The sequence below is a fragment of the Amia ocellicauda genome, chromosome 4 (assembly GCF_036373705.1).
Source record: "Amia ocellicauda isolate fAmiCal2 chromosome 4, fAmiCal2.hap1, whole genome shotgun sequence".
In the NCBI taxonomy this organism is placed as follows: Eukaryota; Metazoa; Chordata; class Actinopteri; order Amiiformes; family Amiidae; genus Amia; species Amia ocellicauda.
Window position 1 is genome coordinate 7528681 of NC_089853.1, and position 27078 is coordinate 7555758.

Genomic DNA, 27078 nt, shown 5'->3' on the forward strand with positions numbered 1-27078 from the left:
CGCCGAGCGACTGAGCAACTGGCACGAGTCCCGAGCCCTCGACACAGCGGCCATTCCTCGACCAGACCCAGGCAGGGATCAAGTTCTGCTCGGCTGCGGTCCGGGCCAGACCCAGGCAGGAATCAGAGATGGGAGCGATGGAGGGAACGGGCCTCAAGGGTCAGGGTCTCCCAGTAAACCCTCGATGCCATGTGGGTGCCGGCTGTGTCTGAGACCGTCAGGGCGACGTCTTAACCGGGCAGCGCCTAAAATATGGGCCCCCTGTCGGAAGGGGCTTTTAACCGAAGTGAGGCCCCCTGCCTGGACACGGACCGGAGGACACACACATTTACACAGAGCTGCGGCCCCCCAGGTTGACCCGAGCGCAGACTCACCCGGATGAACAGGATCTTCTCCCCGACGCGGTAGCGGCCCTGAGACTGCCTCTCCACACAGAACGTGTTGGGACACTTGCAGGGGGGGTCCTCGGCAATGTGCTTCACCTGCAACGGGATATACTTTACAACAGGGGGCGGGGGCTGTGTGTGTGAGATTGAGAGTGAGAGAGAGTGTGTGTGTGAGAGAGTGAGAGTGTGTGAGTGAGAGTGTGTGTGTGAGTGAGTGAGAGTGAGAGTGTGTGAGTGAGAGTGTGTGTGTGTGTGAGAGAGTGAGAGTGTGTGAGTGAGAGAGTGAGAGTGTGTGTGTGAGAGAGTGAGAGTGTGTGAGTGAGAGAGTGAGAGTGTGTGTGTGAGAGTGAGAGTGAGAGAGAGTGTGTGTGAGAGAGTGAGAGTGTGTGAGTGAGTGAGAGTGTGTGTGTGTGAGAGAGTGTGTGTGAGTGAGAGTGAGAGTGTGTGTGTGAGAGTGAGAGTGAGAGAGAGTGTGTGTGAGAGAGTGAGAGTGTGTGAGTGAGAGTGAGAGTGTGTGTGTGTGAGAGAGTGTGTGAGATAGAGTGTGTGTGTGTGAGAGAGTGAGAGTGTGTGAGTTTGTGTGTCACATTCACATCATCGCAGTTTTACAGGTCTTGTCCCTCTGACGGGGCACCGCGGGGGGGATGTGTCCGGGACTCACCGCGTCGTCCAGCAGCTTCCCGGTGCTCCTTCTGGCCGGGGACTTGGTGGGGGAGGGGGACACCGGCGAGGGGGGGGGCAGGGGTGCCGTCTCCTCCTGCTCGATCTCCTTCTCCAGCTTGATCAGCCCGGGGGGCTCCACTTTGTACCTGCGCTCAACACAGACACGGCCTCGTCACTGTGCGCCTCGAGGGCAGTTAAAGAACCAGAAGAAAAAAGAAAGAAAGAAAGAAAGAAAGAAAGAAAGAACAAACTAAAGACACATCTGCGTCGTTTATGGAGCCGGAGCTCCTGAGCCCAGGTGAACCCGGTGTGCAGAGCTAACCCGCGATACGAAGGCTTTTTTAAAGTTAGTCTCTCGCTACATACATCAGGTTTAGAGGAAATCGTGTGCTTATTTCATTGGTTAATTGATAAATTAACTAATTGAGCAAGAGAGCAGGACACACACAATCGGCTGCTGACAGATCTCGATAGGTAACAGATGAGGTGCTCCCCCGCAGTGCTGTCTCTGTCAGGGAAGTGGCCGTTCACAGGAGATCTGAGATCGATCTCTGGAACGCAGTGCGTCACGGCAGCAGGGTTTAATAAAGACCCCGGCCTGGCTGACATGCCACACACTGCCCACCACCAACCCCCAGGCCTCATCTCCACTTCCTCCTGGTCTGAGCAGGCCGTACATCTCAGAGCAGCAAGGAGAGATGCACTGTCTCCCCCCTACACACACACACGTGCGCACGCACACACACACACTCATACACACAGGAATACAGACACACACACACACAGTCGTACACACAGGAATACAGACACACACACACACACACACACAGTCATACACACAGGAATACAGACACACACACACGTAGTCGTACACACAGGAATACAGACACACACACACAGTCGTACACACAGGAATACAGACACACACACACACACACAGTCATACACACAGGAATACAGACACACACACACGTAGTCGTACACACAGGAATACAGACACACACACACAGTCGTACACACAGGAATACAGACACACACACACACGTAGTCGTACACACAGGAATACAGACACACACACACAGTCGTACACACAGGAATACAGACACACACACACGTAGTCGTACACACAGGAATACAGACACACACACAGTCGTACACACAGGAATACAGACACACACACACGTAGTCGTACACACAGGAATACAGACACACACACACAGTCGTACACACAGGAATACAGACACACACACACACACACACAGTCGTACACACAGGAATACAGACACACACACACAGTCGTACACACAGGAATACAGACACACACACAGTCGTACACACAGGAATACAGACACACACACACGTAGTCGTACACACAGGAATACAGACACTCACACACAGTCATACACACAGGAATACAGACACACACACACACAGTCGTACACACAGGAATACAGACACACACACACGTAGTCGTACACACAGGAATACAGACACTCACACACAGTCATACACACAGGAATACAGACACACACACACACACACACACACAATCATACACACAGGAATACAGACACGCACATACATACACACACACACAGTCGTACACACAGGAATACAGACACACACACACACACACACACACGCACAGTCATACACACAGGAATACAGACACGCACACACACAGTCGTACACACAGGAATACAGACACACACACACACACACGCACAGTCATACACACAGGAATACAGACACACACACACGTAGTCGTACACACAGGAATACAGACACACACACACAGTCGTACACACAGTAATACAGACACACACACACACACACAGTCGTACACACAGGAATACAGACACACACACACACAGTCGTACACACAGGAATACAGACACACACACACACACACACACAGTCATACACACAGGAATACAGACACACACACAGTCGTACACACAGGAATACAGACACACACACACGTAGTCGTACACACAGGAATACAGACACACACACACGTAGTCGTACACACAGGAATACAGACACACACACACGTAGTCGTACACACAGGAATACAGACACACACACAGTCATACACACAGGAATACAGACACACACACACACACACAGTCGTACACACAGGAATACAGGCACACACACGTAGTACACACAGGAATACAGACACACACACACACAGTCATACACACAGGAATACAGACACGCACACACACAGTCGTACACACAGGAATACAGACACACACACACACACAGTCATACACACAGGAATACAGACACACACACACGTAGTCGTACACACAGGAATACAGACACACACACACAGTCGTACACACAGGAATACAGACACACACACACACACACACACAGTCATACACACAGGAATACAGACACACACACAGTCGTACACACAGGAATACAGACACACACACACGTAGTCGTACACACAGGAATACAGACACACACACACGTAGTCGTACACACAGGAATACAGACACACACACACGTAGTCGTACACACAGGAATACAGACACTCACACACAGTCATACACACAGGAATACAGACACACACACACACAGTCGTACACACAGGAATACAGACACACACACACGTAGTCGTACACACAGGAATACAGACACTCACACACAGTCATACACACAGGAATACAGACACACACACACACAGTCGTACACACAGGAATACAGACACACACACACACACACACACACAATCATACACACAGGAATACAGACACGCACATACATACACACACGCACAGTCGTACACACAGGAATACAGACACGCACACACACAGTCGTACACACAGGAATACAGACACACACACACGTAGTCGTACACACAGGAATACAGACACTCACACACAGTCATACACACAGGAATACAGACACACACACACACAGTCGTACACACAGGAATACAGACACACACACACACACACACAATCATACACACAGGAATACAGACACACACACACACAGTCGTACACACAGGAATACAGACACACACACACGTAGTCGTACACACAGGAATACAGACACTCACACACAGTCATACACACAGGAATACAGACACACACACACACAGTCGTACACACAGGAATACAGACACACACACACACAGTCGTACACACAGGAATACAGACACACACACACACAGTCGTACACACAGGAATACAGACACACACACACACACACACACACAATCATACACACAGGAATACAGACACGCACATACATACACACACGCACAGTCGTACACACAGGAATACAGACACGCACACACGTAGTCGTACACACAGGAATACAGACACTCACACACAGTCATACACACAGGAATACAGACACACACACACACAGTCGTACACACAGGAATACAGACACACACACACACAGTCGTACACACAGGAATACAGACACACACACACACAGTCATACACACAGGAATACAGACACGCACACACACAGTCGTACACACAGGAATACAGACACACACACACACACACACGCACAGTCATACACACAGGAATACAGACACACACACACGTAGTCGTACACACAGGAATACAGACACACACACACAGTCGTACACACAGGAATACAGACACACACACACACACACAGTCGTACACACAGGAATACAGACACACACACACAGTCGTACACACAGGAATACAGGCACACACACGTAGTACACACAGGAATACAGACACACACACACACACAGTCATACACACAGGAATACAGACACGCACACACACAGTCATACACACAGGAATACAGACACGCACACACACAGTCGTACACACAGGAATACAGACACGCACTCAGCGCACACACAAGACAACCCTGAGGAGAGATCAGTTTGTCACAGCAGGTGAGTCTTAATTGGGACGCAGGCTGTGGAGAGAGGTCGCCGCACACAAAGGGGAACGCAGCGTACCTCTCCTGATCTTTATTCTCTCATAGCACCGCAACAAATCTGAATTGTGGACTTTTCTGATGCGAAGGTGGGCGGGTCAGCGAGACCACAGCACTCACCCCTGCAGAGGCTCTAATTTACACGGTGATGATTAACAATCTCAGTGAATCACAGTCTGAGGGCACATTTTAAACTCCCGCGTCAGGGATTACGGGACGACACGAGGCCGAGGAAAACAAACAGCAGGCATATTCCGAGAACCTGCCCACCCCCCCAGTCTGTGTTTGTGTCTGTCGTCCTTTTATTGCGAAAACTTTTTATCGCAGGGTTTATAGATCCACCGCAAGCCAACCGCATTAAGGGCAGACGTGTGGACACCTGGAGGCCAGATGGGGTTGGCCGGGGCATGTCTGTCCGAACTAGGAACGGTGTGGAAAACATCAATATTTAACTCTTAAAAATCTGGATCACTGTCTTTCTCTTTGTCATTTGCTTTATTTTTCACTCTCTCTCTTTCCTCCTCAGCCGCCACTGCCCTGTAAAGCGCCAGCGGAGGTCGATGCTCAGCTGTTTTTCTAATCACAACAACTGCACATTTATAAACAGGGAATCCTGATGCTACTGTATACATTTGTGCTAAAAGAAGAGAGCTTGTTTGGTTGAAGGAAATAAAGAAAAACAGAGAATTATTAAAATAATAATAATAATAAAGTACATATAGAACAGTTTAACCCTTTAATTTCCCACACAGCTTAAACCTAAGAACAACTTTGCTGAGAGTAATTTATTTTGAATGCAGGGGAAACAAAACATGGGGGAAATATATTTCCCCCATATTTTGTTTCCCCTGCATTCAAAATAAATTACTAAAGGAAATAAAGAAAGACAGAGAATGATTAAAAAAATAATAGGTTTAACCTCTCTCTCTCTCTCGACTGACATTTGAAGAGGAAGGTGTTTAGAAAACTAGAGTTATTTGGTTGCATTTTGGCAAAATCAATTCCTTTTCCTACTCAATCTGGCGACCATGGTGGAATTCCACGCTGGCGTTTCTCCCGAGAAGGGGCTCTCACTCTCCTGCCATAGGCACACAGTAAGTGCTGTAGAAACGCTTCTCTCACCTAGATGCTATTCTTCCCAGTTCCAGCAGGCAGAGACAGACTTCCCTGGGCTGTTTGTGAAGAACTGTCGAAGGACACAATAATAAAAGATAAAAAAAAAAAGAGTTAGAACCAACATCCGATTCGAAATCCCAGCTGACCTGGTGTTGGGAGGGCGACACTAAGCTGCAGGATCTGCCTATGAGTGTATTTAGTGTTTCATACACAGGATGCACTTTTGAAATGAGCACATTAAAATGTTAAAATAAATGAATATGTACATGAATAAATAAAGACAGATCATGATTTTGGTTTGTGTAAATAACATTTTAGAAGAAACAACCTGTTGCTGAAGTGTGTGTGGCTGAAGGATGCAGAACCGGACATGCCTGTAAACTGAACACACTCCTGTTCCCAACCAGCACAAACCAGCGGTTGAGCAAATGAAGAACAGCGTCATAAAACGACAAAGTCTGCACTTTCTGCATATTATCTCTGGTGTGTCTTGCAATGAAGCGGGACACCAGACACCTGGTATTAATAAGTGGATCGCCGGCACAGAGGGAGAGGGGCTGTGGGCAAGGTGTCACTGTCAGTGTACGGTGGACAGGGGTGTTACTCTCTCGGTGTACGGTGGGCAGGGGTGTTACTCTCTCGGTGTACGGTGGGCAGGGGTGTTACTCTCTCGGTGTATGGTGGGCAGGGGTGTTACTCTCGGTGTACGGTGGACAGGGGTGTTACTCTCAGTGTACGGTGGACAGGGGTGTTACTCTCAGTGTACAGTGGACAGGGGTGTACGGTGGGCAGGGGTGTTACTCTCTCGGTGTGCGGTGGGCAGGGGTGTACGGTGGGCAGGGGTGTTACTCTCTCGGTGTACGGTGGGCAGGGGTGTTACTCTCGGTGTACAGTGGACAGGGGTGTTACTCTCGGTGTACGGTGGACAGGGGTGTTACTCTCGGTGTACGGTGGACAGGGGTGTACGGTGGGCAGGGGTGTTACTCTCTCGGTGTATGGTGGGCAGGGGTGTTACTCTCTCGGTGTACGGTGGGCAGGGGTGTTACTCTCAGTGTACAGTGGACAGGGGTGTACGGTGGGCAGGGGTGTTACTCTCAGTGTACAGTGGACAGGGGTGTACGGTGGACAGGGGTGTTACTCTCTCGGTGTACGGTGGGCAGGGGTGTTACTCTCTCGGTGTACGGTGGGCAGGGGTGTTACTCTCAGTGTACAGTGGACAGGGGTGTACGGTGGGCAGGGGTGTTACTCTCTCGGTGTACGGTGGGCAGGGGTGTTACTCTCGGTGTACGGTGGACAGGGGTGTTACTCTCAGTGTACAGTGGACAGGGGTGTACGGTGGACAAGGGTGTTACTCTCTCGGTGTACGGTGGGCAGGGGTGTTACTCTCTCGGTGTACGGTGGGCAGGGTTGTCACTGTCAGTGTACGGTGGACAGGGGTGTTACTCTCTCGGTGTACGGTGGACAGGGGTGTACGGTGGGCAGGGATGTCACTCTCTCGGTGTACGGTGGGCAGGGGTGTTACTCTCTCGGTGTACGGTGGGCAGGGGTGTTACTCTCTCGGTGTACGGTGGACAGGGGTGTTACTCTCAGTGTACGGTGGACAGGGGTGTTATTCTCAGTGTACAGTGGACAGGGGTGTACGGTGGGCAGGGGTGTTACTCTCTCGGTGTGCGGTGGGCAGGGGTTTTACTCTCTCGGTGTGCGGTGGGCAGGGGTGTACGGTGGGCAGGGGTGTTACTCTCTCGGTGTACGGTGGGCAGGGGTGTTACTCTCGGTGTACAGTGGACAGGGGTGTTACTCTCGGTGTACGGTGGACAGGGGTGTTACTCTCAGTGTACAGTGGACAGGGGTGTACGGTGGGCAGAGGTGTTACTCTCTCGGTGTACGGTGGGCAGGGGTGTTACTCTCTCGGTGTACGGTGGGCAGGGGTGTTACTCTCAGTGTACAGTGGACAGGGGTGTTACTCTCAGTGTACAGTGGACAGGGGTGTACAGTGGACAGGGGTGTTACTCTCAGTGTACAGTGGACAGGGGTGTACGGTGGGCAGGGGTGTTACTCTCTCGGTGTGCGGTGGGCAGGGGTGTACGGTGGGCAGGGGTGTTACTCTCTCGGTGTACGGTGGGCAAGGGTGTTACTCTCTCAGTGTGCGGTGGGCAGGGGTTTTACTCTCTCGGTGTGCGGTGGGCAGGGGTGTACGGTGGGCAGGGGTGTTACTCTCTCGGTGTACGGTGGGCAGGGGTGTTACTCTCAGTGTACAGTGGACAGGGGTGTTACTCTCAGTGTACAGTGGACAGGGGTGTACGGTGGACAGGGGTGTTACTCTCGGTGTACAGTGGACAGGGGTGTTACTCTCGGTGTACGGTGGACAGGGGTGTTACTCTCGGTGTACGGTGGACAGGGGTGTTACTCTCAGTGTACAGTGGACAGGGGTGTACGGTGGGCAGGGGTGTTACTCTCTCGGTGTACAGTGGGCAAGGGTGTTTCTCTCAGTGTACAGTGGACAGGGGTGTTACTCTCAGTGTACAGTGGACAGGGGTGTACGGTGGGCAGGGGTGTTACTCTCTCGGTGTACGGTGGGCAGGGGTGTAACTCCCTCGGTGTACGGTGGGAAGGGGTGTTACTCTCGGTGTACAGTGGACAGGGGTGTACAGTGGGCAGGGGTGTTACTCTCTCGGTGTGCGGTGGGCAGGGGTGTTACTCTCTCGGTGTACGGTGGGCAGGGGTGTAACTCCCTCGGTGTACGGTGGGAAGGGGTGTTACTCTCGGTGTACAGTGGACAGGGGTGTTACTCTCAGTGTACAGTGGACAGGGGTGTACGGTGGGCAGGGGTGTAACTCTCTCGGTGTGCGGTGGGCAGGGGTGTTACTCTCTCGGTGTACGGTGGGCAGGGGTGTAACTCCCTCGGTGTACGGTGGGAAGGGGTGTTACTCTCGGTGTACAGTGGACAGGGGTGTTACTCTCAGTGTACAGTGGACAGGGGTGTACGGTGGGCAGGGGTGTAACTCTCTCGGTGTACGGTGGACAGGGGTGTTACTCTCGGTGTACGGTGGACAGGGGTGTTACTCTCAGTGTACAGTGCAGGGGTGTTACTCTCAGTGTACAGTGGACAGGGGTGTACGGTGGGCAGGGGTGTTACTCTCTCGGTGTACGGTGGGCAGGGGTGTAACTCCCTCGGTGTACGGTGGGAAGGGGTGTTACTCTCGGTGTACAGTGGACAGGGGTGTACGGTGGGCAGGGGTGTTACTCTCTCGGTGTGCGGTGGGCAGGGGTGTTACTCTCTCGGTGTGCGGTGGGCAGGGGTGTTACTCTCTCGGTGTACGGTGGGCAGGGGTGTAACTCCCTCGGTGTACGGTGGGAAGGGGTGTTACTCTCGGTGTACAGTGGACAGGGGTGTTACTCTCAGTGTACAGTGGACAGGGGTGTACGGTGGGCAGGGGTGTAACTCTCTCGGTGTGCGGTGGGCAGGGGTGTTACTCTCTCGGTGTACGGTGGGCAGGGGTGTAACTCCCTCGGTGTACGGTGGGAAGGGGTGTTACTCTCGGTGTACAGTGGACAGGGGTGTTACTCTCAGTGTACAGTGGACAGGGGTGTACGGTGGGCAGGGGTGTAACTCTCTCGGTGTACGGTGGACAGGGGTGTTACTCTCGGTGTACGGTGGACAGGGGTGTTACTCTCAGTGTACAGTGGACAGGGGTGTACGGTGGGCAGGGGTGTTACTCTCTCGGTGTACAGTGGGCAGGGGTGTTACTCTCAGTGTACAGTGGACAGGGGTGTTACTCTCAGTGTACAGTGGACAGGGGTGTACGGTGGGCAGGGGTGTTACTCTCTCGGTGTACGGTGGGCAGGGGTGTAACTCCCTCGGTGTACGGTGGGAAGGGGTGTTACTCTCAGTGTACAGTGGACAGGGGTGTACGGTGGGCAGGGGTGTTACTCTCTTGGTGTACGGTGGGCAGGGGTGTTACTCTCAGTGTACAGTGGACAGGGGTGTACGGTGGGCAGGGGTGTTACTCTCGGTGTACGGTGGACAGGGGTGTAACTCCCTCGGTGTACGGTGGGAAGGGGTGTTACTCTCAGTGTACAGTGCAGGGGTGTTACTCTCGGTGTACGGTGGGCAGGGGTGTAACTCCCTCGGTGTACGGTGGGAAGGGGTGTTACTCTCAGTGTACAGTGGACAGGGGTGTACGGTGGGCAGGGGTGTTACTCTCTCGGTGTGCGGTGGGCAGGGGTGTTACTCTCTCGGTGTACGGTGGGCAGGGGTGTAACTCCCTCGGTGTACGGTGGGAAGGGGTGTTACTCTCAGTGTACAGTGGACAGGGGTGTACGGTGGGCAGGGGTGTTACTCTCTTGGTGTACGGTGGGCAGGGGTGTTACTCTCAGTGTACAGTGCAGGGGTGTTACTCTCGGTGTACGGTGGACAGGGGTGTACGGTGGGCAGGGGTGTTACTCTCTTGGTGTAAATGTCTGATAAGTGATAAGAACATAGCCAACAGCATTCCCCAGAAGTGATGACACAACACAGAGCTATGATAACCAAGCTAACCCCCAACCCCACCATCCCCCCGCTTTAGTGTGGCAACATGCTGTGGATCTAAAGGTGAGAATGCATTCCTTCACTGAGGGCCGTGGACAGTAACACAAGTGAAGGGTGAAGTGAAGGGTGCTCGTGATGTGAAGAACACAGTGTCTAGCATGGGGACGCCACAGCAGAGATACGGGGGGCGAAAGATGGACACGCCACGCACACAGCATGCAGAGAAGAGAGAAGCTCCACCTTGTCCGAGTCTCGGGACATCTGTCAATTGATTTTGATTTTGTTTCTCTCCAGTAAAGCGGCCGACACTGGGCTCCCCCCAGCGAAGAGAAGAGAGGAGGGGGAGGAGGAGGAGGAGGAGGAGGGGGAGGAAGGAAAAATAAAAAGGAAACAAAAAGAAGCATAAAAAGCAATTTTTATATTGAAGTCCGTGTCTGTTGTGTATTTTCACCGTGCCCTCCACCCTCCACCCCACCCCACCCCACCAAAGTCCGTTTCTGTTTTGTATTGCTCTTCAGAAGGACTGTAATCTGTGTGTGAAGTGGATGGATCAGAAAGCAATATTCCTGAGCAGGTTTCAATTGTGTCCAATCCTCCCACCCCCCAGCTGGACAGATCTGACAGGTGAACAACTGGTCAACCACCAGGAGTGACCGTGTGGTCGCTGGTCCGTGGTGTCTGGATGGAGAACCTGACTCAAATATCTGTGCATCCCGACACTGAGCAGAACATCAGCTGCTTCACCATCCTCAGACACGAGAGGCCGGAGGGGTTTCTCCAGTGATGGATGTCAGTGAAGCGCAAGGACAACGGCACAGTGCGGCTCAGGTTAGACGGGGGGTTAAACCACAGATATCACACTGTGCGGAGAATATGCCACACCGTCACTCTCATCAGGGTCAAAGCCCCGCTCGCTGTAGCTTTTCCTTAATGGTGAGCATCTCTCTATCTCTCTCTCTCTCTCTCTCTCTCTACTGAGTTATGGGTCCAAAGGGGCAAGATGTTCCCTTCAAATCGAATGTATGCCAGCTCTTTCACACTGGGTTGTCCTACTTCCCACACATCACTGCAAACACAATCTCTCTCTCTCTCTCTCTCGCTTTCTCCACATCCAGATTTGTGTGATTGTCCTATTTTTCTCTGTCTTCTCTCTATGTGACAGTGCCGTTAATTGCTCTGTCCCGGGGGTCCTGCTGTTCAGCAGCACGAGGAGGGCAAAGTCTCAGATAAACTGTAGATGAATAATCCGTCTGGAATAAATAAATAATACACAAATGCCGTTGTCTGCAGCCACAGAGGAGCGCGTATCGGTTGCAGGGGCAGGAAGGGGAGATAAGGGTTGTATCGGAGCTGTGAAAGGCTCTCTAACAAGGGAGCCGGGGGGGTGAGGTCTCCGATTCCTCTATGCGCACAGACAGCCCATTCACACAGATAAAGAGCGCCTTTCTTCTGCATTCGAGACCCACATCGCAAGGCAACAATCTGTGCTTTTCATTCGATATCTGGGGCTCCGGGAGGGGTGTTGTTGGGGGTGGGTGGGTGGGGATATTGATTCCCAGGAATTAAAAACCTTCCTTGTAGGCCGACATTTTCACCAAAACATTGAGTCTCGCCAAATTGCTTTCGTGCTGAACTTCAAAGACTTAATTTCCTGCCTACAACCCCCGCCAGCCCTCTACTCGAAGTGTCTTTAAGTGTTTTTCTTTCATTACATTGGGGCTGAGGGACTTCACATCTGTCCAGCTGTTCTAGTGGAGCAATAGCGTCGCCTGGTCACTCTCCTCAGACCGGTGACCCCATCCCCCTCCAGACTCCCACTCCGGCAGCACCGGGAGAGAGGGGCAAGTCACACCGACGGCAGAGTCTCTTACCCAGCCCCTCAGACTCGAACAGGCACGTCTCCCCCACGCCCACCTCCCGGCACCAGGACAGGAAGTTGGCGGTGTTGTCCCTCGCGAAGAAGGAGCCGGACGGGGCGCTCGCTCGGCAGGGGATCTTCCGGCTGGGGAGTGGCTGTGGACGGGGAGGGGGGAGAGGAGGAAGGTATTGCACTTAAGGGTTCAATTAAGTGTTTCATAATTATCCACGAACCACAAACATTACAGTCAATTAACCAGTCCATGATTGCCCGTTAACCACGTGGAGCGCAGTGAATTAAGAGTTCGTGATGGTCTACACCCGTCTCCTCATTACACAGAGGACGTTTTTATAGAGCTGCCAAGTTATTTTTAAACCGTTGTGTGCTCCACTGCCTCCACAGCTCCTTAAGACTTCGCATCCCCACAGATTTCCTTTTTGGCAGCTCCTACTGCGGGATAAACATCTTTTATATAGATATTTGAAGAAAAAACCTTCCCCTGATCAATAAGGACGAGGTCCAAGTACTGGTAATGAGCTTTCCATATGGACAGACTGCACCACGCTGGGGTGGAGGGGTGGGAGTCTGGCGATGGCTGGGGGGGTCTGGCTGCCTATGGAAGGAGTCAGTGGGATTGAGTGACACGCGAGCCGCTCTCCTACGCGTCGCCTGGACAGATTTATGTGCGATTCTGCGGTTTAATACAGGATGTGAAAGTCTGAGAGAGAAAGGTGCAGTGATGTCATGCTGGAACAATGCGGCCTCACGTCAGGATCTCTGCATCTCTCTCTCGCTGCTGGAGTGTTAACCCCCGGGGTGCTGAAACACCGCGTGTCGGAGGGCAGCCCTGTGTTTACTCTCCACTTCTTCCAGCTTTGATATAAACACCTCACCATCTTCCAAAATCATGTTTAAACTAACATATATATATATGTTAGTTTAAACATGATTTTGGAAGATGTTTACATTTTATATATATATATATATATATATATATATTCACATTTGATTTCCAGTCGACTCTAGACTCGCCAGATTATCACCCTTACCTTTTATCAATTATTGTCTGGAAAAGGGGAACCCACATGTTCTCTTTGGGTTTAAAAGCCCTGCCGGCCTCACTGCTAGGGGCTCGTGGCTGCTTTATTTAGTCCTGAATAGACAGCGCAGTGCAGTCTGTGCCCTGCAAGGCTAATAGGGTGTCTACTCACAAAAACCAAGGCAAAGAAAAGGAGGGAGCATTGTGTTTTAAATGTACCCCTAACGGGTTGCCTAGTGCACTTCAACCTGAAAGCTAATGGCCTGAAGAGAACCGAGGAGCGCCAGCCGAAAGCACAGGCGCCGACTCCCCGGCTGCATTCATCTCGTGGTGAGGTGAGGCCCCTCAGTGCAGGGACATGCAAATCGGCCCCTAATGGTGTCTTTTCTGTGCAGAATAATGGACCCTCCTGGTCCACTCCAGGCCTGGCCAATGGATGCATTACACCCTTCAGACCGGTACTCTTAGATCAACAGGCATCTATTCCAGTATTGTCATCTCCTCGACTCTTCTAACAGGCAGGCGTCACCACGGGACTTCAAAGCGCATCTTGGCCATAATGCACTCCTTGTGCAGAGATGAGAAATGGTAAGTAAGTGTGTGAATCCAGGTTGAGTGTGGATGCTGTAAATATGCCACTGCAGGGGGGGGGGGGGGTGCGTGCGGTCAGCTTCTCCCATCGCAGTGAGAGAAACCCACGCAGACGGATGCCTGGGATTCCAGGAGCTCCGCTGCCGAGCTGGTAAACAGCGGCACATGGTCCGACTCTGACCGACCCCATGATGCGCAAGTTTACAAACTGAAGTCAAAGCCGACGATCAGAAATTCAAAGCCATAACAGTTACTATAAAGAGAAGAGAAGTGAACACACACCGCTTGTTCTTCTCACCCCCGGTCAGCAGTCAGCTATTTAAGGGATGACTCATTTCTATTGCGTTAGGGTGAGCTAATGGCAGGACTCGTGGCCAAGCATTCAGCTGATTTACAGCAGAAGAAAATAAGATAAACACAACGCAGGTTGATGCAGACGCAGAAGATCGTTAGATTTACCTTTACTGTGGTCAGGGTGCATTTTATTTTCTTAACCCACTCTATAAAGACCCCTGTTTATTTCTGAAGCCTAGCCTATGTCCCCTCACGTTTAATAGATCGTTCCATCAGATTGGCTGAGCTGTGGCCCTTGGTGCTTTGCTGCTTAATCGCTGCACTGCCCACAACCCCTGTCCCTGTGTGGCCCCTGTCCACAGTGAGGACACAAGTAGAGGGGTCCTTCGCCTTTTACTGTTTACTCCCCACAGCGCAGCGCACCCCACCCCCCCAGCAACACCCACCCAAGAGCGCAGGGGCCATCAGCCTGGGGCCTGTCTCTCTCGCGAGACAGACGGCAGCAGGTGTGAGGAGTGGTGGGGTGAGCCTGGGCACTGGGGGGGTTTGGACTGAACTCTTAAGCATCGGGAAGAAAACAAAAACAAGGAAAGTCAAACAGGCATGAGGTCATCGGTCCAGCAAGCTGCTGTTTTGTCTGGGTTTTAAATTCCTTCATAAGAACAAAAAAATCATATATACTGTATATATATATATATATATATATTTATATATATTTATATATATATATATATATATATATATTTATATATATATATTTTATACACTTCCACATTCCCAATCTGGATATCTAGTTTTAATCCCACGGGTGTATTGAAAGAGAGAGAGAGAGAACAAGAGCAGGCTTCTCACATTGTGGCCCAATTTTAACTCTACCTCTCTCTCTCTCTCTCTCTCTCTCTCCCTGCATGCTTTCTTCTCTTTCTCCTATTTTACTTCAGCACTTCTCCCTCGGTGCTCTCCACCCCCCTCCTCAGTCAGTCAGACGTATTGCCTAAGGAAAGGAAAGGAACCCCCCCCCCACCCGTACTGGAATATCGACTGGCTTTCCCTTCGCCCTCACTCTCGGCGAGTGCAGTTGGGCCGGTTCCCACTGGCGATGGTTCAGTCCAGAGCCTACATTCCCGCCCGCTGTGTCATTAGCAATCGGGGAATTTCCCCGTCTGGACCCCAGTGGAGCCGGGGAATATCGGCACTGCCAGCGTGTCAATCTGAGTTACAAAGATATTTTTTTGAATTTATGTGTTTATTTATTTATCTGAGGTGCTGCATACTTTTATAAAAAGAAACAAAAGCTTAGCACTGGTACGCAGCTATGACAGGAGTAAGCATGATCTATACTAGTACAAACTGAGCATTATTGTATTCTGATACGGCATTCCAGAATATGATACCTTTAATTGAAAAAGCAGTTTCTATAAGTTTTTCTGCCTCCATTTTGTGTCTCTATATTGAACTGGTTACCCCGGGAGCATCCTCTGCTCTGTGGCACAAGACTGACTGTGTGGAGTCTGTGGGTTTGTTGCTTCTCTATTCGATTTGGTTTGAGGGTGCTCTGTGCTATACCTTGCTGGGTCTGGGCGCTTCACACTCATTCTCCTTGAATTTCTCCAGCAGGGTCTGAGCCAACTGACAGAGCAGCACGCCATTGTCCAGCCTCTCCATGAAGCTCTCCGCGGTGATCTCCACACCTGTCAGAGAGGAGAGAAGAGGAGAGGAGAGAAGAGAGAGTGGTGATGGGAGAGGAGCGAAGAGCGAAGAACGAGGAGAGGACAGGACAAGAGCAAGGAGAGAGGGGAGAGAGAGGAGAGGAGAGGAGCAAGGAGAGAAGAGAAGAAAGCTTCAGTTATTTCTCCCGAGCTTCGGTCAAGATCAGTCAAGATAATTGTGGACCTCATGTCTGTGGGCAGCAGAGAGCATGTGATGTGCAGCTGTACACGCAAACAATGCTGCAGGCCACGGGCAGCAGTAACCAGCTGCGTTGTGCACCGAAATATCCATCAAAGGAAAGGTAGGAAGGTAGATAGATAGAGCCATAAATGGATTACACAAAGCCTGTGTGAGCAGGCTAACAGTGAGGGACGAGCAAGTCTGTGGGTCAGGGATGAAGCGCCGGTCCAGTACAGTCCACTGCAGAGCTACAGCACTGATAAAGTGCTGGAGTCTGCCGAGCCAAGACGGCAACACCGGCCCAGCAAGATCACTCTCACAGCAAGATCAAGGTCAATCTCACAGTAAGATCACTCTCACAGCAAGATCAAGATCAATCTCACAGTAAGATCACTCTAACAGCAAGACCAAGATCACTCTCACAGTAAGATCACTCTCACAGCAAGATCAAGATCAATCTCACAGTAAGATCACTCTCACAGCAAGATCAAGATCAATCTCACAGTAAGATCACTCTAACAGCAAGACCAAGATCACTCTCACAGCAAGACCAAGATCAATCTCACAGTAAGATCACTCTCACAGCAAGATCAAGATCAATCTCACAGTAAGATCACTCTCACAGCAAGATCAAGATCAATCTCACAGTAAGATCACTCTAACAGCAAGACCAAGATCACTCTCACAGCAAGACCAAGATCACTCTCACAGCAAGACCAAGATCAATCTCACAGTAAGATCACTCTCACAGCAAGATCAAGATCAATCTCACAGTAAGATCACTCTCACAGCAAGACCAAGATCACTCTCACAGCAAGATCAAGATCACTCTCACAGTAAGATCACTCTCACAGTAAGATCACTCTCACAGCAAGATCAAGATCAATCTCACAGTAAGATCACTCTAACAGCAAGACCAAGATCACTCTCACAGCAAGACCAAGATCAATCTCACAGTAAGATCACTCTCACAGCAAGATCAAGATCAATCTCACAGTAAGATCACTCTCACAGCAAGATCAAGATCAATCTCACAGTAAGATCACTCTAACAGCAAGACCAAGATCACTCTCACAGCAAGACCAAGATCACTCTCACAGCAAGACCAAGATCAATCTCACAGTAAGATCACTCTCACAGCAAGATCAAGATCAATCTCACAGTAAGATCACTCTCACAGCAAGACCAAGATCACTCTCACAGCAAGATCAAGATCACTCTCACAGTAAGATCACTCTCACAGTAAGATCACTCTCACAGCAAGATCATGATCATACTCTTCACAAACTACAGAGGAGTGTTGGAGGGGCGGGGGGGAGGGCTGGGGAAAACCTGGGGATTTTTTTTCTTCTTTCCCTCTTTCTTCCTCTCTGTGTTTATTTTAGTGTGTGCTGGAGGGGGAAGTCACGTAATGAGTTCCAAATGTGGTGATTGGGAGGAATTTGCCGGAGCCTCCACACTCCTTGCCCTCCCTCTCAGCCAAAGATCACAATCCACCCCCCAGGAGAATAAATACACCCCCAACACCTCCTGCCTGTAAACCTGTTATTGGAGATCTGAGCCCATATATTAAAGTCATATTCTGTTGTTATTGTTGCTTCATTTTCCACACAACTGAGTTTCTGAACACTGTGTTAATCTGAGTGTCTCTTATTAACAAATAAATACGTAAATAACGGCTGTGAAAGTGCCTTCACGGTACCTAGAGTCCTGCAGCATTCTGAGTACATCAGCAGCCTCTCATCTGGGATCTGAACCTGCTGACCAAGTGATTTATTCCAGAATCCCTAACTGTCACCACTGACCACTGAGGATGATCAGACTGCAATTCTCTGCATTTAATATCGAGATCTGCACGTCTGCTGCATCGGTGGCTGCAGTGCCGTATCGCTCTGTGACTCCTGGACTGCTCTGCCAGGTGTGAGTACAGCACCGCATGACTTTCTCCTGGCAGGGGCTTCTCTTGCCATAGACTAAGTGGTCAGCCACCCCATCCAGTCCAGCGGGTGCCTCACGGGGCCACAATGGACATGGGAAGAATGCTGAAGCACAGCTGGTAAAAAAAAACATTGTAGACTCTCCCTGCTTCATTCAAAGCAAATGCAAAACTCTGGGGAGAAGGCAAAGCGAGTCGCTGCGTTGGAAGAAGGCTTCAATGCCTGAACGCCGGGCTCTGGTGTGCCGGGCTGTCCGCGTTTCAGCACAAGTCTGTAAACAGATCCAAAATAATGATGATAAAACAAACAGAAACAAGCTGACAGCTGTGTCGGGAATTGATTTCTTCATTTCTAGGTCAATACTGTGACATTACAATCCATCGAGGGCAGGAGGCCTCCTACGGACGAAGACGATGATTGAGGGACTAATAGCCATGAAGCAATTAATTGGCGGATCAGATTACATTTCCTGTGCGAGTCAGATGGCACTCGGTTTCTAAATATAGTGTCGTTTCGGAAGACGCACACAGACGGGGTCTCTATTTTAAAAGGTGCCAGTGAGCTACTTGTCACTCTTGAATTCGCCGGGGGACGCTTGCCGAGGAGAGGGAAGCACGGTGAAGAAGATATGCTTACAGAACAGAAATTCACTGGAGACAGAGACACAGACAGATTGGGCGAATCAGAGCAGGACGGGGCTTCAGCGTTCACTCCGACCCCAGCCCTGACGAGGTTTACCGAGATGTGAGGAACACACATACACAAACACAAATACACTGCACACCGTGCACACCTAAACACTGCAGTGCCCAAACTATTGTCCTAACAGGTGATGTGCAGCTGTATTTCTGTTTTTAATAGTCCTAAAGAGTGACCCACTCTGGGCATTAATGATCGTCCCACGGTGCACCATTCTAGTATTAGTTTCCTGAAGTGCGTCTGTCAGAGAGCCAGCTCATCCCAGAGGTGCTCTGACAGGTTCTCAGCAATGCTGTTCTTTAACCCCTGTACATCTCCTGGGACTTTGTGACACATGTCCATCCCCCCTCACCGTACGCTGTTGCCCAAAATATCACAGTGCCTACATGAAGTCAAAACCCAGCTTCTCGCAACTCCGTACGACCTGACTGTGCCATGGAGCTGCTGTTCCTGGAGAAAGATAACCTGGACCTAACCCCGGTCCGGACCTTCACCCTCCTGGTGATGTTGCTCCGAATCAGGTCATGCTTTTCTCTCCAGCAGTGGGGGGTGAAGTCTTGTCCCATTACTGTTGCCTGTACAGTGTAGAGTGTTTAGTCTCTCTACCATCTCCATTCACCGCTATCAGAAATGGACTGCGATTTATAATGACCGTTATTACCAACAGGATGTGCAAGCCAGCAGAAGAATAACGGGGGTGGACAAGTCTATATATTAGGAAAAGCCACTGTTGTACATTATTAAAAACATTAGGAGAGTTTGAATGTTCTGGGTAATCTGATCTGACAGTGGGATCGCCACTGTGCCAGACTTTTCAATACATAGACTGGGTGTTTTTCCCCCCTCTGGTGAGTCATTGATAGAGGAAAAAAGAAAGAAATCTGCGCTGGGATGTTGCTGTGGTCCCAGATCTCTCCCTAGTGCCACTGGCTTTTCCACTCAAAAGAAAAGAAAAGAAAAAGAAAACAGAAAAGAATGAAATAAATATGTTAAATCCCTCGGCTGTATTCTAAGGAAGAGTGATGTCACTCCAGGAATGTTTCAGCTTCTTCCAGAATCCGACCGGATAAAACCTGTAACTGTGTTTAATGGCACAGAAAGGTGCCCGAGACTTGCAGACTGAACCCTGTGTTACTCTGCCATGAACAGGCGCTCTCTGTGCCCCTAAACCGAGGAACTGACTACAAAGCACATACACATAAAATCAAAAACAGGTAATCAAACACCCACTCCCTTCACTGGACCTTTGCCAGACAGTTCTGGAACTGTTTGTTAAGCAATGTGATTAAGCCCTAAAATGCATAAGATGTTAAACAAACCCCTCTGATTTTCTGAAATGAAACTACTATTCAATTTGATATCAAATACATCACTCTGTCCCCTCTCCACAGCCATGCTGAAGATGCACGCACAGGAACGGTCACAGTAAAACGGTTTGAACAGCCGTCTGTCTGGCCCTCGGAGCCCAGCGGGACGGTCAACCTGGACCCGTCCGCAGGAGACAACTGAACCGCAGGATCCACAGAAGAGGAAGAGGGCGGGTCAACGCAGCCCACCTCGTGCCCCCAGATGGGCCAGGTGACCATGTGAAACTCTCACACACAGCTCAGCAGCAACTCTTCATGACACACCGGTATTGTGTTCAGAACCACTCGGCCCAGAGTCACTTTCACACAATTGAGCAAAGGCATCAACCAGATAATAATGATAATAACAATAGTCTGTCATGTGACTCACTACTACAACTGCTACTACTGCTAATAATAATGATGATGATTGCCAGCAGCAGCAGCAGCAGCGTGTCTTACCCAGCATGCTGGTGAGCCACAGGGCCAGGTCCTCCTTCATGGGCAGCAGACTGGCCTCATGCCGGCTGGCCAGCCACTGGCTGTACTGGTGCAGGTCAGTCAGGCCGGGGCCACGGGGCCCCCGGGGGCTCAAGGTGCTGCACATGACTCCCTCCACACGGGCCTGCAGAGAGCAGCAGCACATCAGCACAGAAAAACACAAATGGAGACAGAGAGAGCCAGAGAGCGACACAGACACAGACAGAGACCGAGACACAGACAGAGAGAGACAGAAAGAGAGAGAGAGACACAAACAGAGACAGAGACATAAACAAACAGAGAGACAGAGACAGACAGAGACGGAGACACACAGAGACACAGACACAGAAAAACAGAATGAGACACAGACAGAGACAGAAAGAGACACAGACACAGACAGAGACAGACACAGAAAGAGAGAGAAAGAGACACAAACAGAGACAGAGACATAAACAAACAGAGAGACAGAGACAGAGACACACAGAGACACAGAAAGAAGCAGAATGAGACTGACAAAGGCATTGTCTTTATAGTTGTATCACATATATAAATACACACATACATACATATATATATATATATATATATATATATATAAAATCAGAAGAATGCTACAATGTATCTATTGCAAATCAATTGCTTAGCACATCACACAGACTCCAGACAGGCCTGTTGAGGATGCTGTAAACACATGTCATCATCTTTACGGTACAGCCGAGTGCATTTAGACACAGTACCTTCACCCCTCGGGGTTCAGAGAGGAGCAGAGAGCGCGGGACACGTCCTGCCGATGTCCAGAGGAGCTCGAACACAGGGACGTTTACTTTTTTCACACACACCCTCCGTCTCTCTCCCTCTCCCTCTCTCTCTCTCCACCTCTCTCTCAGCCCTGGCCACTCTATCTCACATTGTGAGCCCCATTGTCCACCTCAACTGGCTCTGCCCGGGATAGTTTACAGCACGCCTAATGACATGTAACTCTCTCAATAACCCTGACGGCTGCATTCCTCTGCCCATCTCACACAGGGCCAAGAAGGGCTGTTTATGCCGACTGTCGACTGTCACAGTACAGCAGTGTGTTGAGTTTCTGCACAAAGAAAGAGAGAGAGAGAGAGGGAGACAGAGAGAGAGAGAGAGAGAGAAATCGAACATGGTGCTGATTATAGTTTTGTTGGTGAAGTAATTCAAACTGCCTCCCCTGTTGATGGTGGGATATTTAGCTATCTGTTGGCAGCCTAGCTAGGTGTAAACGAAGCCATCTTTATCTGGCCCTCTTGGCAGCGGTTTCCTGCGAGGAGCCGCAGCGCTGCGGGGGACGGCACCGGAGCGCAGGGTCATCTTGCAACACGATTCTGCTTTAACCCAAAGAATAAAGCCGCCCTCCCAAGAAGCATCACACATAAAACAGCAACTGGGAGCCAGATGTCAAAGCTATAGGAAATAAACATCAGCCACTCAGCAAAGCACCTTTACAAATTAAAAATAAAATCCCCAAACCAACACCTGAATCAAGGTATGAGCGCTCCGCAGACCAGTCGTCAAAATAATCATATTAAATCAAATATGGGTATGTAGAGCACATTTTCTAGAGCAGATGTGGTGAGCGTGTCACTTCTGAATGTTACGGGGGGGCTCTATACGGGATGAACAGGGTGCTTTGATCACTGGGGAATATAAAAGTATGTAGTCTGTGTATCGCAGTGCCACGGCTGTGGGGCGATGTGCCAAAACGTGTTCCTGGGAGCCGTTTATTCAACTTTACTGGAGAATCTCCCAAGAGTCAGATTTCCTTCAAGCCTGATCAAGAAGGAGCTCCGACAAGGTGTGTGTGTGTGTATATATATATAATTCAATATTGTTTTCACCCCCTTATTAAGTAGGTCTTTGTCTGTGTTTTTAACCTGTGATGGGAAGACCAGGGCAATGAGACACAGGTCTTCATGTCACCAGCGGTGGACAGAGATGCTCACGAAGATCCACACGGCAACACCAGAGCGATTAATAACCGCAGCGCTGCAGCTTCTACAAACAGATTGTCGTGCTGTAGAGGCACACACATCGATACGATACGAGGGCGAGACGAGACACAGAAAGAGAGGGAGAGAAGAGCGAGAGAGAGAGGGAGGACTATGTACATTCCTGCAGGTTCAGAGATGTGCAATCTCTGCTTCATCTCATAGCGGGAAAAACATTTACAGAGCAGACCGCATCTCGGAGGCTTCAGCAGGGCTTCTGGTCCACACATGTCTGCCCCGCTGCTCCGACAGCCCCGCAGCATTCCTGCCCTGGGGGGGCGCACAGATGTACATACAGTTGTGGTCGAGAGTACACACACAAACCCCCAGTGAATCCTCTCAAACAAGGTGTCTGGTTTAGGTTGGCGCAAACTCAGTTACTGGAGGGCCACGGCGCAGGCTGTGGATGCCGTGCCAACTGGGGCCACACTACTCTGTGCCATGATCTGAGCATTGGGAAATGAGAATTGAACTCATCCGGTCATTCAGCCAATCGGATGCATTCGAATGCTGGACACTTTGATAGAACGAAACACAAAAGATCGTCCAGCCTTCCAGGCAGTGATTTTGACTCTGATTTAGATGCATGAATGATTTATCTACAGTCCTTTATCAGTGATGTTAAACCCAGAGAAAACTGACTGAACCGAGTTACAGTATGGTGTGAGCTTTGCATGATTTAAATTGTCGCAGTCATCACTGAGGCAAAGTCCTCCCCGTCCTGTTTCAGCTTCCAGTCCAGTTGATCAAAGGATCCGAGTTCACAGATGCAGCTACAGTGAAACCCAGTCGAGTCCTGCACTGAACCCGGTACATGATGCGTTTGTGCTTTTCTTTGGTGGCACAGAAACCTCAGACCAGGATCTGCAGCCGCCACTTCAGACCAGCCGAGCTCTGGTTTTCTTTCAGCTGAACTCCAGGCTTCCAGGTCTCTGCTCAGCACGTCTGCAGGCCTTTGGCTCTCCAGGGTCAGGGATGCAAAGCTCTGCCTGGGACTGAAGTTCAGATTTTGGGAACCTTACTAAGCTGGCTACTGAGAAGAAAAAATGAATCAGCTGTGGATCTCAAAACATGAGATGCTGAGCCCATGATTCTGCATGTAATTCATATGTGACACACCACGTGAGAAGGTTTTGATGTCCGACCATACTGTTGTCTGAAACTGTCGTGATCAGATCATACAAGGACTTGGGAGGAAACACAAAGGCACTGGGAACAGACAAATCAGACATCAAAGGGTCATCTCATTACAAAGTGTTTGTCTGGCCATTCGTGTTTACGAAAAACAAACAAAAAACATAAAAAGAAAAGAAAATCATACCACATGAAGGTGCCTTTGACAGAGTACAGTTATCTGGCTCATTTATCCACCTTGATCAGAGCTGGCTTGAATAAACACAACCCAGATATTTCAGCAAAACATTTTCTCTCTCTCTCTCTCCCCCTCTCTCTCTTAGAGGAGAATATAAATCACTTAATTTACTAATATTTTAAAATCCATGAAAGCAATTTGCTCATTTTAACATCCTGGTTGTTATAATATTCATATGTTGTGTGTGATGTATGGCAGGAGAGAGGAAGGCAGTCGGGCACCGGACTGCATGATTAATCACAGACAGACACAGCCTGTACTATAAACGGAGAGAACGCTTGTGAAAGCTGGCAGAGACACGGACGATTTCAGCCGGACACAGGAGGCCGTCACCCCATTCGAACGGACGTGTTAAATGGTTGCAGGATTCACGAGCATGGCTGGGATTATAAACTCGGCACGGCCCCTGACCCTTGGCCCAGGCCCCTGGCACAGCGCTCCAGATGTTGCACAGCAGCTCCCCGATGCGGAAGGGGGCCCTTGGCCAGCATGTGTTTATTTACACTGACAATCCTGATCCCTGGGCCGGTGCTGGGAAAGTAAACTTTCACGCCAAGCAGGAGATGAACAAGATCACTGGGGTCACCTCCCTGCTCCTCAGCCCCACCCACTCCTTCCCTCCCAGGGCACGGAGAAGGGGCCACAGCACAGTGCACACACAGGTGGTACATCCAGTCCTTCCTCCTCACACACACCACTCTCCGGAAAGGATTCATCTCCTAAGCAAAGGTCTCTGCTCACTGCCCACTTAGCTAAGGAACAGACACTGTGCCACCCAGATATTATCTCATTGCCTGCTCCCCCTTTAGTATAAGGAGAATTAACTGCCTGGGTTTATCCGTAAGGAGCGCAAAAAGGAAGTGAATAATAAGACGCACACAAGTGCGCTCTGGGTCCGGCCGTGGTCGCTCGAGGTCCAGTCTCCTCCGCAGGCCTGCGTGGTGTAGTGAGACTGTGGGTTTTGGTTGTTGTATTTGGTTGTTTTGCTTGTGCATTTATTTTGCTTGCGCTGATCACCCCTGCAGGATCGTCTTGCTTTCATGTCCACTGCGGACAAGCGCTCGTCGAATTTCTGGGCCCAAAGACAAAGCCTGTCCTTTCAGAGCCTTTGGTCTCTTTTCTTTTCAATACAAAACGCCACTCAGCGACAAATAGAGAATCACATTACAAAGGTATTGAGGATGCTCAGCTGAACACAAAACCCTCAGACACACCCTGGATTCAGGTGGATGCCAGGATCCCCTGCCCCAGATGATGAAGAAACACATCAGCTCAGTAAGTCAAAAGCAATAGTGGAGCACAGTTGCCCTGGGGAGCAGAAACACACACTGCTGTACTATTTGGTCTGGAGTCCTTCCAGACTCTCATACCTTCCTATACTATGCATAATGCCTATAAATAAAGTTATGGATCAAAACAACACAGACCTACCAGTTCATTTGTAATGCAAATAACCTTTACATAAATTCCCGGCTCAGTCACATGCAAAAGAATAACAGGTAGGTCTGGTAAGGCACTATTTACTGTAAGAAACTGCACTCTGGAATGGAGCAATTTAGCAATAAACATTGGTCCAGGTTCTTACTCTGGACTGCAGCTTTTCACATATAGGATTACATATCGAAACGGCAATGCGGCAGAAACGTGATATAGCGAAGCATAACATTACACTACACTGCAGTCAGAATTGGCACATTGTGCCCCCCCACCCCCCAACAGGATTATTGTACAAGTGTGCTTTGAGACGGCAGGCGATTTAAACATTTTGGCTTTTGGTGGGTAGAAAAAGAGAGGGAAACAATGATCCTATTGGGTGAAAATAAAACATGTGTGATCGTTTTGAGAAATACACTTCTAGTGTTTGATGGGTGTTAAATTGGTTTTTTTAGGTTCATTAAAATGTCCCAAACCCAATACTAATAATAGTAACTCTAAACAGGAGAGCATCTCATTCACTCTGTAACAGGGACCAGGCAGGGCAAATGTCTTTCTCTTCTGTAAAGATGAATTGCCATTGATATGAGCTTTACAATTAACCACAGGAGTCGCACAGCTTTAGCCCAGAAGGGGCTACCTACCTACCTACCTTCTGACTATTAAATCCTATAAACTACAGTCCCATATTAGTCTTAAACACTGGCTTAAAATTGTGTCACATTCAGGAGGAATCTGAATTAAATCCATCAAGGAGCCATGGTGATGGAAATTGTGTATGCAAGAACATTTACTTTTTCCCCTGGAGATTAAATAAACAAACAAATAAATAAATAAATAAATTACTTGAAAATAAGAACTTGGTTATAATGTTATGTCTGAAACCACATGGATATCATTCTTTACTGCATTATATTAAACATATTGTGTATTCTGATGTGTTTTCAGAATACAACACAGTGTAAATTAGTTACATAAGCAAGGGCATACTGATGGAGCCCCTGTGTATAAGTGCCACTCAATCAGACACAGTCACACATTGAGCCGCATAAACCAGAACTGCTGTGGATAAGATGTGTGTGTGTGTGTGATGTATATATTCAATCCTGAAATACAATCAATATTTTCCATGGTCAATTTGCATTCACCCTTACTCCACCCTGCTATAGAACATATGTAATGCAAATAATTCATCACTTGTCCTAATATTACAGCATTGGTATTTAATAACTTCAGTTGTGCAACGAATCTGCATGCAAATGAATCTGTAACACTTAAACCCAGTCCAAACCACTGACAATGTTTCTGAAGTTCAGAAACTGCGACTTTTACTCACCACACAGTGTGACACTAGGGCAGAGCGAAATCAATCTTAACTGTGTGTGTGTGTTAGTATGAATGCAGGTAATGTATTAAATGTAATATTCTAAATTACAAAACTTGTACTAAGACACTGTTATAACTGTTATTATT

The 27078-nt window shown here is 49.4% G+C and overlaps 1 protein-coding gene across 1 annotated transcript in view; it reads right to left on the reverse strand.

Annotated features, from left to right (window-relative positions):
* Positions 1–27078, reverse strand: part of gas2a (growth arrest-specific 2a) — a 36805-nt gene that overhangs the window by 9237 nt on the left and 490 nt on the right. Inside the window, exons 2-7 of the mRNA XM_066700796.1 lie at positions 20767–20929; positions 15999–16123; positions 12522–12663; positions 6126–6189; positions 1048–1195; positions 375–482 (exon numbers count right to left, since the gene is read on the reverse strand). Of these exons, the coding sequence (XP_066556893.1) occupies positions 375–482; positions 1048–1195; positions 6126–6189; positions 12522–12663; positions 15999–16123; positions 20767–20911 (732 nt within the window). The 5' untranslated portion in view covers positions 20912–20929. The remainder of the gene's footprint in view (positions 1–374; positions 483–1047; positions 1196–6125; positions 6190–12521; positions 12664–15998; positions 16124–20766; positions 20930–27078) is intronic.